This window comes from Ammospiza nelsoni, chromosome 7 (genome assembly GCF_027579445.1).
Source record: "Ammospiza nelsoni isolate bAmmNel1 chromosome 7, bAmmNel1.pri, whole genome shotgun sequence".
In the NCBI taxonomy this organism is placed as follows: Eukaryota; Metazoa; Chordata; class Aves; order Passeriformes; family Passerellidae; genus Ammospiza; species Ammospiza nelsoni.
This window is the reverse complement of record NC_080639.1, coordinates 23200948-23214842: the sequence shown is the minus strand read 5'-3', so window position 1 is coordinate 23214842 and position 13895 is coordinate 23200948. Positions and strand designations below refer to the sequence as shown.

Sequence of the window (13895 nt, the reverse complement as noted above, 5' to 3'; positions counted from 1 at the left end):
TCTAGCCTCCTCTACATGGATCAGTGTTAGGGAAGTAACTAGTGTGGTGTCCAGACTCTTTTCTCCAGGATTTTTAGCTCTGCCTCTGCAGAGAATTCCTGTCAGTATTGAATTTCTTTGATGTTTTGTGACACTTGCTGCCTTGCTGTGTTTTCTGCCTCCTCTGGAGTCTCCATGGGATTAAAAGATCACGTGCTACCTTAGCTTAGTGTTCTTGACCTTTTTTGGATGATTGACACTGCTGAATGATTACAGCAAAACAGCAAATATCCATGAGCTGTGTTATGTTCATTTCAAGGAGAAAATAATGTTATTTGAGATGAGTAATCTGTGCTATGTCTTTCTGCTGAGTAAATGTAGAAGACCTGCCTGTAGTGAGTCACAATTCCTTTCCCATTTGTTCTGGTTAGTGCACATTTCTGCCGTGCTCTCCCCCTTCTAAATGCTTTACTGTGCTCTGATCCTGTTAGCCCACATAGCTAAGAGACCTAAATATTTTGGGCTTGATCAGCAACATAAAATTTGTCAGGCTTGAAGGCAGCAGGCATGCAATATGTACCTTCTTATGTATTTAAAAAAATACAACAGAGGAAATGAAAGCACCCTAAGATACCAGCAATATATTTATGATGTGAGCATGCAAAGTGGTATAGAGATTTTGTGCTCTTGCTTTCAGAGTGTTTTATTGTTTTTTTCAATTTCTTTTTTTCCCCCTTTCTTCTTAGTTTTTTATTCAATGAATTTCCCACAAGAATTCTGTCAAGGTTTGGCTTATAAATAGGAATGAGTTTGGTAAAGTTCTTGTACACAAAAAGCAAACAGCAACTTTACCAAATGTTCAATCCAAAGAGATCCATGTGTCTCTTTATGTTACTGCTTTGGAAGACATTTAACAGAACACCTGTCTGGCTTTAATGAAAGTTCAAATACAAAGATGCAAATTTGAAGGAAAAAAAAAATCTGGCACTGCATCACAAGGACTTCAGTACTGGAATTGCTTCCTGTATCAAGGGGTTGTGTATCTGTGATGCTTAATCATCATGATTCAAGTCAGTACTGTTATGACTATTGACATTAGAATAATAAATATTATATAACTTCAAAATTATCACAAGAATGATACCATTAATGCTATTATGGATATTTATACTGTTAAATATCCTTGTAAGGATATTTATACTGTTGTGATATTTATACTGTTGTTATACTGCTATTTTTACTGTTGTTATGTTGCCATTGTTCCTTTCTCAAAGACACCTTTTTTACCTGTTCCTTTCTCAAAGACACCTTTTTTCACCTGTAGGCCATCGAACATTGTTCATTGGGGTTCATGTGCCACTGGGTGGAAGAAAAAGTCACCGACGCCATCGGCACCGCGGGCATAAACACAGAAAGAGAGACAGAGAGCGGGACTCAGGATTAGAAGATGGGAGAGAATCTCCTCCTTTTGGTAAGACAAATTTTATTTTTGGGTAGGTCTTTAAGTAATAAATGTCAGCATGATTGTGCATAATCTGTCCTGTTATCACTTGGACGTGATTAGCAGCAGGGTTTTGGAGAATCCACCAGAGCCCCTGCAGGTGATTGGTTCCTTTGAACAAATCCACTGAGGGGCAGCAGCCAGTGGCAGTCAGTACATGAGGAGGCTCAGTGGTTTCCAGCACTGAAGGAGCACTGTGGGAGCTGTTCCTAAGTGTTCTCACAGAGACAGAGGGGGGAAATGCTTTATGGCACCAGCTGCCCTCAGGGTAGGCTCTGGAGTATCTGCCCCCAAAGCATAACAGAGAAGAGCTGTGGTCCTTTACAGTTAGTTTTGTAATAATGTTGATGTTACTGAAGCTGCAGTATTTTATCAGATTCAAACCATGCTCTAGGTTGTGTTTACCTTTTTCCTAACATGACACTGTAAATGTGCCATTGTAACATGGATCTGCTAGCTGTGGACTTGAGGGAAAAGCAGGGAAGAATACCTTTCAGTAAACAAACATGATATGAAACTCCTGAAGTTCTCAAAATTTTAAGTTAGAAAACATTACAGAGGAGAGAAGAAGGTAGTCATTAATAAATTAGTCAAGCTTTATCTCAAAACATGAGAATATTACATGCTGTTTAAAAATACAAAGTGCATGTGATGAAATGTCCAAGGCTATGGAAAGTGTTTAAAATATAATGGAAGCATGTGTACAAAACAATTTTCTAGTGTGTTTTTAAACCATTAGGGAAATGTACCACTGCAATTTCAGGTTACAGAATAGTAATTATAAGACTTTCTTTTAATCAGAATTTTGTATCATGTGTGTGGAAAGCCTTTGAGCAAGTATATTGTAAGTGATTATGGACAGAGCTTGAAATTCTCAAATCTTGCACAATGGTTTATTATACTGCGAGTAAAACAAAGTCAAGACTTTTTCAAACTTAGCAGATTCAAGTTATGTTTCGAAGACTGAACAGCGAAGAAAAAATTGGCTGTGGTGGCTCTGTCTGGAATGGATTTCAAATGTACAAAGACCCAATACTGTATTGAAACCAGTTTCTTGGAAAAAAACAAAGTTCATAAATTATTAAAACAGTTTTCGAAAAGAATATGCATATATACATATAAAGTCAGATTAAAAAGAAACAATTGAAAGTTACATTAGCCAAGAAGTGAGATATCTTGAACTATGAAACAGTGTCTTCTGTTGAGTCATCTGGTTTTATTTAAGTGCCAGTATGTGACACATTTTGGCTGAGAACTTAGCTCTGTTCTTTCAACTTCTGGAGACCTAGGCTTGTGTCCTTCTTAATGTCAAAAGTAAAAAAAAAAAAGAAGAAATTAACTGGCTGAATCTGTTCTTAATAGTCTTTGACATTTGTGCATGCAATAAAATACAATGTTCAACATAATTCTATGTTAGGTAAAGCAGCCTATGTTCAAAGGATCTCTGAGGGTGAAATAGCAGTAATATGAAAAAAGATAGTCTTGAAGTAGATTTGTAGCATGATGGCCACTGCAGTCATCCTCCAGTGTACCTCAAGAAATGAGTAGAGATCTGCAGTTTTTAAAGTCACAATTTCATTTTTAAAGGTGTTATCGTTACCAGTTCAAGCATGTGTGTAAGTGGTGTCACTTGACAGACAAGTTACAGGCCAGAAACATGGAAATCTTTTCTGGATTCAGACTGCTGAAGATATTCTTCAAAGTGCTTGGTTGATAAGAATTCAAAGAATCCAAAGATAGAAGCAGAAATCTGGAAATATCTGGTCTTTTCACCCTGAATAATTATCTGAATAGTAAATTTTGAGGGTTTTCCCCTTTGTCTATCTGACTCCTGGAAGTTGGGCCAGTGAAACAGATTTTGAGCTTTGACATTGGTTCATCCAGGCAGAAATGACAAGAGTGAAAAGATTTACATAATCAAGGCACGTCTGAAAATGCTGCAGTGATGGTGAGGTTAAGCACATACAGAACAGGCAGACAAAATAATACAGAGATTAATAGTAGTCAATATACGCCTCCTTCTTTCACTGTAGTTTTTCCTTACAGGAGTTTCAGACAATTTGCTGTGCTGCCTGGAGCAAAGCATTGCCTTCAGAGAGAATATAAGCATGATTTTTCTATGCTTTATTTGCACAGAGGGAGCAACAGATACTTCCCACACTAAATCTGAACCTACTAAACCTCTATAAGCTTTTTAGCTGTTCTTCCCCATGACTCCAAGTTTCTAACAGTAACCAGAAGTGAAGGAAGCTCAAAGGAAGGCAATACACTTCCTTTTTCTGATGTGTAACTCAATATGGGGGACTGTATTACCTGAGAGAGTAGATCCAAACTAGTCCCTTAATTTATAAATCATTCTGATTTAATTGAGCAAGCAGAAATGCTTAGCTCCATCTTTCTATTGACACCTTTTAATGCTTTTCTGCCAAATAGTAGAAGGCTGTATGCTTGGGAACTGTGAAGGAGGAGGGGAAAGAAAAAAACATTTTGATGAGCAGGTGCAAGAAGAAAAGATGGAGAAAATAAGCACTGTGAGACCAACTGATGAAAAACAGTGCTTTGAAATAAGTCAGAAAAATACATAAGGATTTTTATGATACAAGAGAATAAATTGGCAGTGTTTTGAAGCAGTGAAGTATGAAAGGAGATATAATAAAAGTAAAAGATCCAACCACTGAATAATAGAGATTCTGGAACAAGTAAAGACCTGAAATATTCAGACATGAAGTGCTCCACAGTGCTGAGTTAATTTTCTGTCATAATCTATAACTGTATAATTTATAACTTTTTCTGTGCAGCACCATCACGTGCAGCCCTTGCTCTGCTGTCACTGCTGCAGGAGCTGTGCACCCACCTTGTGCTGGGTACTCTGTGGGTCCCATGCAGAGTCACAGGTGCCACCTGGTTCCTGTCCAGTAAAAACCAATTCCTTTAATGTTTTCTGCGTATCAGCCTGGGTAGAAAACACCTCTAATCAGTGCAATGACAATAGGGGGAAGCTTCCTGGTAATTCCTTTGAATCCTGGCTGGGAAAGCTGTAACAGCTATTTTCTGGGAAGGTTTCTGCAGAGAATAGATTTTTTTAGAACATTCTGACATTGACTCATTAGCTTTTTTTTTATCTCCTACTGTCATTTAAAAAAAATAACCCAAGCGTTCTCAGTGTACAGATTCAGAGATAACTCCAGATTAGACAAATAATATGCAGAATATGTACTTAGTAGGATGAAAGAGAGTCCTGTCATTTAGGGGCACAGATCAGTTACTCAGGTTTGGGTTTTGTTTTCCCTACACCTGGTTCTTACTCTCTGTCTGTTGCCTCTTAATGAGATGAGGGTGTAAAAGGTGTTTCCATTTTGCAATAATGATGTGCCTGTAATGGCACAATTTACAGATTTGATGGTTTGCACATTGGGAGGGTTTTTTGGGTAGTAAAAACTGTAAGCTAAGTGATTTCAGCAGCCTAGGTTTTCACCATCTGGTCTCTTAAGTTTCTTCTTTTTGAAGAGAAGGAGAAATTCAGTGCATTTATCCACTCTAGTTAAAAATGCAGTAGTGCTGTTTATTTTACTGGAGAGGTTTACTCTTCTCAGCTGAAATGCTGCTGTTGTAATTAAGGCCCCAGTTTCATTTCTGCCTTAAGCTCCCCTTCTCCACAGTTTTCCTTGTGGGGTAAAGTATTGCGACTGCTTAGGAATTAAATTAGGAATTGATGCAAATTAAAACTTATTTGGTTAAAAAAAAAGGCTCTTTCTAGCCTGGGGCATCTCCGTGGTGCTGCTTGTGAGGGCAGTGGGTGCCAGCCCCTGTGAGCTGCAGGGCCACGAGGGTCCATCAGTGCCGTGGGTCGTGGTGGCACTGAAAGCCTGCTGCACATTTCCCTTTGGCTGGTGGGGTTGCACTTGCTTGTGTGCATGTGGATTTTAGTGACAGTTTTCTGTGCCTTTTTTGATGTTTGTTGTTTGCCTGTAGCCAGTGAAACAGCTTTTTGGAAGTCATCAGTTAAAGATATTTAATAGATGCTTTAAAATTGTGGAATAGGGAGACTTTGGCTCTGAACTGGGTGTCTCTAAGGACAGGTTTTGTTGAGGGTTAAAGTGAACACAGCTGTGAGAGCTGGGGTTTGATTACAGCCTCATGTGTGTCCTGTATGAGTAGACACTGTTGAAGCTTGTGGAAGGTTTGGTTTGTTCTTTTAAGAAATCTGGATTTAGTAATCCCTTGTTTTAAAGAGGCTTAAATTTGTAATTCATGATATTGGACGTGGCAAGGCAAGCAGAGCAGAGCCTGACACAGGACTGGACACACAGCTCAGGAAAAGCTCTGGAGGCAATGCAGACAAAAAAACTGAGTTGCCAAATGGGGCTTCTTTTGGTTAGTAGAAGGACCTGAAGAAAGTAAATCTAAAAGACTCAGCAGGATGTATTTGGTACCTAAACTCAAGTGCTGAAGGGCTATTAATGGGGTAAATTTAATTATTTGTGAAGAGTATGGCTGTTAAGAGAATTCACCTACTCTTAACTTTAGGCTTGTATGAGGAATGATGAACCCAGAAATTTGAATCTCTGGGCAGCTGTGGCACAGATTGCTGCAAATCTGGATTAAAATAATGTATCATAACTGCAGTTTTAAGAATCTAGCAAAAAAAGAGGATAATTAAAGCTTGGAAATTGTCCATATTGTCAGATCCAAAAGATATGATTATTTGCCATAGCCCTGGGTTGATGGAAATAGTTCATGTCAAGAAAATGCTGGGATAGTTCCCTGAAGCAGATTGTACCTGCAGGGATAAAGTGCCAGAGCATAACCAAAGGAATACTTTCTCCCAACCCAACATGTGATTTCTAAGGTCTGTGAAGAGACTTTCAGAAGTGTCCTGTATGGCTGTTTGCTCTTTTATGTGCACTTTATTAATGCAAATTTAGTTTAAACTTTTACTAAGTTTTCTAATTAATGAATTCGTGATCCTTACCTGTACTGATTGCTGAGCTAAGGGCAGGGTCCAATCTGGAAAGGAAGGAGGTTAGGGGAGAATCCCCATCCACCACTTCTGTGGTGAGTACAAGCAGGAGAATGATGAATGTTTGTGTCTGAAATGATCCTTTCTTTTCTCTGCTCCTGTGAATTTCCACTTGGCTTGTGAGGGATTGTTATTAATGTCAACTGTGCTACACTTGCTAACTCCCAGTCTGCTCTTTGTCCTGTACAGTAAGTAATAAAAAAAAATAGTTTACATATTTATTATTATTTTGATGCGGATGAGAAGAGCACAAAGCATGGATTAAATCTTGTATATGTTGCTTACTATCTTATGGGAATTTCTGTAATGAAAGTTTTAATTTAATAGTTAGCATGTTTTCCAATGTGGAAAAATTAATCTCTTACTTGTTCATCTGCTGACCCCAGTGAGAAGTATTTGGCTACTAATTCTACCCTTTAATGCAGGTTTGACAGGCTGAGAAATACAGGGAGTGTTACCAGACATACATTTTTTCACTCTTTCTAGAGTTTATCAAGAACAGAGGACAGAATTTAGGTACATTTTCTATGTACTGAAAGCTGTATTTCTGCTTGTGACATCGCCTGGTGGATTGTGTGCAGTTCTGCCTGATGGCAGGGAGGTTTGTCCCAGTTGAAACCCTGGCACCCACTGAGGAGGTGTGGGTTACTCTCACTGGTGTAGTGGAACAGAACGTTTGCTGAATTTACGTGAAGGGACTGAGAGTGATCCTCCTTTGTTACCCCAGACCAAGTCTTGATTTTACCTTATTCCCTTAGGCAAGAGGGAGCAGCCCTGACCCAGAGTTGTGGTCGCACTTGGGGATGTTCTAAATGGGGAAAATGCCAGTTATGGCTCCTTTCTACTTGTGTTTTGCAAGGTGGGAAGGTGTTGTGGGACACTGTTTGCCACTGCCTGCACTCAGCGCTGTTCCAGGGAGCAGCTCCTTGTTTCCCTCTGGGAATTAGGTTATTAGACACTCTAACTTTCAAATCTGCTCTTTTGGTGTGTCTGTGCCCACATCTTGCATTTGTTTTAGGGTTGTTGATGCCTGTACAAGGAGTCATAAATAGATCAATATATCAGGTTTCTGCAGGGTCACTCCCTTTCTGCAGCACTGAGTCCCACTTTGGATTTGTGTGTACAACAATAGCTTAACCACCAGGTCTTACCCTTTTATTAGGCCAGTGGAATTAGCTAGATTTTTAAATGTGTAATACTCAGAATTTTCATGCATGCAATGAATTCGAGGTATCAGAGGTAGTTTGGATGCAAGTGCTGCACATATTAAATGAGCACAAGCCCGGAGAAACCCAGGGATAAAACAGAGGGGCTGGTGGAGCCACAGGAATCAGAAAGCTGCTTCAGTTTTCCTGACTGAGACTGTTCATTGGCCAAGTAGGAGTGCTTGTTGATGGTACCCCAGCTCCTGTTGCGCACGAGGCTTTCTACCCAGTTCTAGCTGGTCGTGGAGGGTTTCCTGAATTGGTGATGAACAAGTTCCTTGGGAGAATCATCAGCTGCTTATTGTGATACTTCAAGTTCATGTTGCTTCTGATAACTCTGATATAAAATAATTACAGTGATAGAAATACTACTGTAACTGATTAGTCTCACTCATTATTTTTTTTAAAGTGTAATCTAGATTGTTCTCATTACTTTTTAGAAATAGCAATAATAGTATGAAGGATTTTTTTTTGTGCTGGCTGCACTACTTGAAGTAGGGATAGACAAAAATAATATTCAAGCCAATTTCTGTTTGCCTAGACTGCAGAAAATATTGTGTTCTAGTTTGCAAATATTATGCTTCTGCACTGAGGATTAAGTTATCACAGTTTGACAGTCAGCAATTGAAGTATTCTTCCATACTGATTTTGAATCACATATTACTAATTTTCTATATAACACATTAATGGCATATTTGGTATTTATTACTCCTATGAATATGAGCCAAATCTATCTGGCATTGCTCATGAATAGTCCTTTTTATTCAGTTTTACAAGTGGAACCAACAGATCTGTTGTTTTTATTATAATTTTCCTATTGTTTATGTCTTTTAGAATTTGGTCCTTGAAATAAAATTATTGTATCATAAAGCAAATGATAATTTTTTTTCAGTTTCAGCTTGTTGTCTGAAAATGAACCTGTGACTTGCAGGTTTCAAATATCAATAGAAATCACAGCAGTAAAGAAGGACAGAATCTAGCAGCTTTTTTTACTTCTTTGTTAACAAGGAAGAAGATAATTTAGTGCATATTTCGTCATTTCTATAAATGTGGTACTCAGGGGTGTGGTTTGGTGGTGGACTTGGCAGTGCTTGGTCCCCATGATGTTGGATGTCTGAAAGATTCTGATTCACTGTTGTCAGTCAAGTAGCTTGTTACACAGAAGACCCAGTAAGAGCAAATTACTGCAGTGAGGTGACTCCTTGTTGCTGCTCACCTGACTTCAAGAGGTTTCTGATCCTCTGCTCTCCTCCCACGCTGAAAGCTTGTACTTGCATGAGGATCATGACTGTCACAGAGCTGCAGCTCTGCTGTGCAACACTGCTCATTTATTACTTAACAGTAGCAGTTGCTGTAAATCAGTTCTGGTGCTGATTTTATCAACAGTACAGGATGTTCCTGGCAATGCTTATTCTCAGATGCTAGCTGCAGTCCAGCTCTCTACCAAAGTAACTTGTTTTCCATGTTCTGTTAGTAGTCATATGCACTAATCCATTGTAAATTCCTATCTCACTGAATTTTGTCCTTCTGGAAATCAGTTTTAAGAAGTTGCACACTTCTTAACTAGAATGTACTTTTTTGTCTCTGATTTAAAGAAAAAAGTGAACATTTTTAAAGGAAAAAAAGACTACTGAACACTAAGAGAGATGAGAAAGCAAAGAAAGGGTAAAGTGGAAGAGTTTCTTGCTGTTCTTCAGTGATTCAGCAAAAGTAATTCTTTTAGCTGTGGCCCTTGCAGATCCATCCTCTGGTTCTTTGTAGTACCCGCATCCAGACATCTCTTCCCTCTCTCCTGTATTTCTCCTTGGGTTTCATTTCCTTGCTTTGTGAAGGAGTAAATAGGCTTTAGTGCACTAGATCTTTACACTCTGTTAAAGCAAATAGACCTCAGGTGAAAACTGTCATGTATTGTTTGTGTTTCCTTGCTATAGCAAGTTTAGTACTGCTATCAAAAAGGTATCTCTATTGATGAATTTAATTTTCTGTGTCAGTGGCCCATTTAATTTGTTTGGATCAGAGCTGTGTTTTCTCTTTAATTAGCATTCAATGGGTGCTATAATCTCATTTTTTCCAATATTCAAAGAGCTTTAAGACCCTGTGCAGTGATGCTCTTTGCTGTTAGATGGAACAATGTAGCTTGTCTTACAAATACGTTATAGAAGTGAACTTCATTTAGACAATGTTCAAGGAGTCACTGAGCTGTTCTGCTGGATAATCAGTTTTTCAGTTCACTGGCAGCCTGGCCTCTCTCAGTTCTCACAAAGGACTTTTGGTTCCTTTCAGAAATCTAAAATGCATTAGCAGAAAAAGCAGCCATGTATTGCTAGAGAGGCTGTGCTTCATCAGAGTTTGTTCATTGAGATTTGCATTTAAATAAGCAAATAGGATATAGGACTTTTTAAATACAGCACTTGAGCTATGAACATTGAATATACATGTACTTTAAGATGCTCTGTGAATTTTTTGAGTGAAAAAACAATAGCATGTCTTCAAAAATATATTTAGCTATCTGCACTGAAAGGTTATGAAGGAAATTAATCAATAATAGTATTGAAAGGGAAGTCAGGAAGAATAAAATGAGGAGGCTGGGACAGGTTAAAAAGTTGTGTATCTCAAGCAGCCTAACGAAGTAGAAAGAGTTAACAAAGGGGCAAGTGTCAAGTCTGCAATTGTATATTCACATTAGGCAGGTTTCATTTCGTGTATTTCTCCTACAGCAAAGATTTCACATTTAGTATTCTGTCTTTATGACCTGAGCTAGATCTGCAGATGTAGACTTATGAAGTGGTAAAGTAGATTTTCCTAACACTGGAGTAAAAGTCTTTTATCAGCTTTATTCAGCTTTATCTGTGCTTCTATGCTGCTTCTGTATTTTTTTTTTCTGGGAGATACCATTCCAACTTCCAATACACCCTGTTTCTATACATCAGGTCATAGCTTTGGAGGAGTTTTTTGAAAAGTGGACTTGACAACTACAGTAAATGAGGACGTCTCATTCTGAATGTGTTTGTGTGTAATTGAATGTTCTTACAGAAGAACTGTAAATGTTTTTGTGTGGCAGTAAGTGATGTGCATGAAAACATCTGGACAATCTTATAACATTTGTTTTCTCAGGGCAAGCAAACTAGTGTTTTGGACTTCATATTTTTATTTTTCTCCAGATACCCCATCACAAAGGGTGCAGTTTATTCTTGGAACGGAAGATGATGATGAGGAACACATTCCTCATGATCTCTTCACTGAGCTTGATGAGATCTGCTGGCGTGAAGGAGAGGATGCAGAGTGGAGAGAGACAGCAAGGTGAGCATTTCCATATCTGTATGTTTCTTATCTGTAGGTATTGGTTTCTGGTGTATTGAGGAATGACTTCAAAGCTGTAGCAAGCTCAGGGACAGATTTTGGATATAAAGCTTAAATAAAACCATAATTTTAATCCTTTGTCTGCTAGTATTACTACAGCATCCATCATTTCCCAGAGCCAAATATTTTCATTTGGATTTATGAATATAGGTCAGAGTGAACACTGATGGAAAACAAAAAGTAAATATACCATATATATGAATTAAAATAATTGGGTCAGTTCATATTTTATCTTCTAATTTAAAGAATCTTTCAAACTTCATATTTTGTTTGAATACTCAAGAAAGTGGTAAGGGAGCCATTATAAAGAGATTAAAGCAAGGACTGAGATTACTTTTTGAGCAGTAGAACTTTTACATATTCTAAGTTGCCATGAGCAGTTTGAGATTGAGTATTCAGTGTTGGATTATTTTATTTCTGCAAAACTAGTGGGAAAGACTTCTAGATTGCATTTCTGCTGTGAAAAATAATATTGGTACAGAACTTTTCATTGTATATTTTTTTCCTTGAGCATTTAAATGGGAAATAATTAGCTTAGTTTCATTAAGAATTTACATTTTACAGCAGTGTTTATTTTTCATCTTGAAACCTTAGTTCTTCCTCTCCCTCTCAGTTGTTGACGGTGTTCCTCAATGGTGCCCAAAAGTCTGTGTAATATATATATTTTGTAGAACATAAATTGCAAAATTTCTGGAAGGATTTTGTGGGTAACTATGTATGTGGGCTGTCTGACATGAATATGGCTGGTAGTTTTCTTTCTAATTTTACTGCAAATTTCTACTTTCCCAGAGGGCCAAAAAATTGTCTATGACCTTCCCTTCCATTATCTGTTCATAGGCAGCGTAGGCAGATGCTAAATATAGATTTTTATGTGTAGAAAATTCTCATATGGGGATTGTGCTGCAAAAGGAAGGCAGTAATGTTCCTAAATAATCTTATTAATATTCAGAGAGAGAAAATCTAATCAAGGTAATCGTCTGCAATGTTCTCATACTGATTAGGAATACATAGAACTTCTCTAGGAGGGGTATCAACTTCTGTTGAAATTAAAAAGTAAAAATCACGTATGTTACGTTATTTTTAAGCAGGGAAATAGCAACTTCTTTAGTTCAACTTAACAAAAATCCCTTGGCAAATTATTAAAGAATTGTGTTTCTGAAAATTATAACAATTTCTGTCAGCAAGTGGTTCTGATGAAGATAGAATTCAAAAGGAGTAGGTGAAATAAATTTCTGTTTCAGTTGATCTGTTTATATGTACAGCCTTCTCAATTGTTGTTTGTGAAATGAAAAATGAAAAATGTTTAATAAAAACGAGATTGTTAAAAAATGGCAGGACAAAATCGGCAAATAAAAATACATTTTTCGAGCTCAGAAAATACAAGAGTGACAAGATAGGTGATAGTAAAATTTTCTTTAGCTTTAGCTGTAAGATGGAAAGAAAGAATGCTGTGTGGAAAGAACTGGCCAAGATAAATGGTCTTTTCCAGTTTGGATCCCCAGATTTCAGACTGCATTTGGCATGGGGTGAGTGGTTAGAAAAGGAGGAGATTGCAAGGAAATTACCAAATTTAAAATGAAGATAAGACTCAAAGTGCTTCTCTGTGCAAATAAGAGGGTGCAATAATTTCCATCCCAGAAAGGTGAAAGAACATGTATTTAATGGGTAGAGCAATCCCTGTCTCTCTGAGTCTGTCAGTTGTGCTGTGATAATCCAAACACAGCAGTAGTATTAAATAAATGATAAAAAGGGTTGGGGCAAACAGAGCCATTATAGTCCAATTTCAGAGCCATACAATGCTTGAAGGAAAGAAAAATGATAGACTTGGATATAAGTGGGAAATTGGATAAAATGCAATACAATGGTATGTCATGTCAGACTAAGTTAATAATGCTCTTTAATCAGGTAATTGGTTTTTATTTTTCTGACAAAGAAAAAACAGTGAATCTCAATTTTTCCAAGTAAAGCGTTTGGTATGATACAGCAGTGGGAATGTATTACTTAAACTGCATTCTAGTGTAAAAATGCTATTAGCAGGTCAGGAACTATTTGAAGAGGTGCAGCAGGCCATGCTGAGAGATTATACTATTGGTGTGAAAGGTAGTGACAGCCAACTTCTGAAGAATGAGGCTTAATAAATAGATTTATTATTGAATTTAAAAATGGGATTATAATAAGGAAACTTGCTGATAATAAGAAATTAGGAGGTATTACTCCTCTAGAAATAGATAAAGGTATCACACACAAAGAACCAAGTGGCTTTGAGTAGAGTAATAGAAATGGGATGGTGTTTAATGTGCAAGATCATGTGCTTAGAAACTAATACACTGGGTCACTTTAAATACCTGTGGTTAATTCAGGACTTCAGAATTACCGATTTGACTAAAAGCATGGTATGGAGAAGATACAACCTGAATTTGTTGCTGTTCCAGGCTTATTGTATGTTTTTCATCTGTGTGCAAAATGTCCCATGGAAATATTTGTAAATCTTACTGTTTGGCTTTGGATGTAGTTTCAGGTAGAGATTAATTACATTTAATGGGAGTGATAGCCCTAAGTGGGTATGCATTCATTTCACCAAGCTCTGCACTTGGTGCACCTGGACTGAAGTGTTGGGCTGGCCCTGATGAAGCACATCTGTATCTTGGTATTTTCAGTCTGATTGAAAGTGCACTGGACTTTTCTGTTCCAGGATCTGATTTAGACTGTCCCATCCATGGAATTAGTTGGTGAGCAGAATGGAATGAATTGCTTGGTTATGTTGATATAGGGATAATTTTTTTTCTCCATCAATTGATTTCAAGCCAGAAGAAACACATACCTTTTAAAA

At 37.6% G+C, this 13895-nt stretch overlaps 1 protein-coding gene across 8 annotated transcripts in view; it reads left to right on the top strand.

Moving 5' to 3' along the window:
* The window catches only part of SLC4A10 (solute carrier family 4 member 10), a 146994-nt gene that overhangs the window by 65313 nt on the left and 67786 nt on the right, over nucleotides 1-13895 (top strand). For all 8 annotated transcript variants that reach the window (XM_059475481.1, XM_059475483.1, XM_059475480.1 and 5 more), the window contains 2 exons: nucleotides 1304-1450; nucleotides 10867-11005. In XM_059475481.1, the coding sequence (XP_059331464.1) occupies nucleotides 1304-1450; nucleotides 10867-11005 (286 nt within the window). The remainder of the gene's footprint in view (nucleotides 1-1303; nucleotides 1451-10866; nucleotides 11006-13895) is intronic.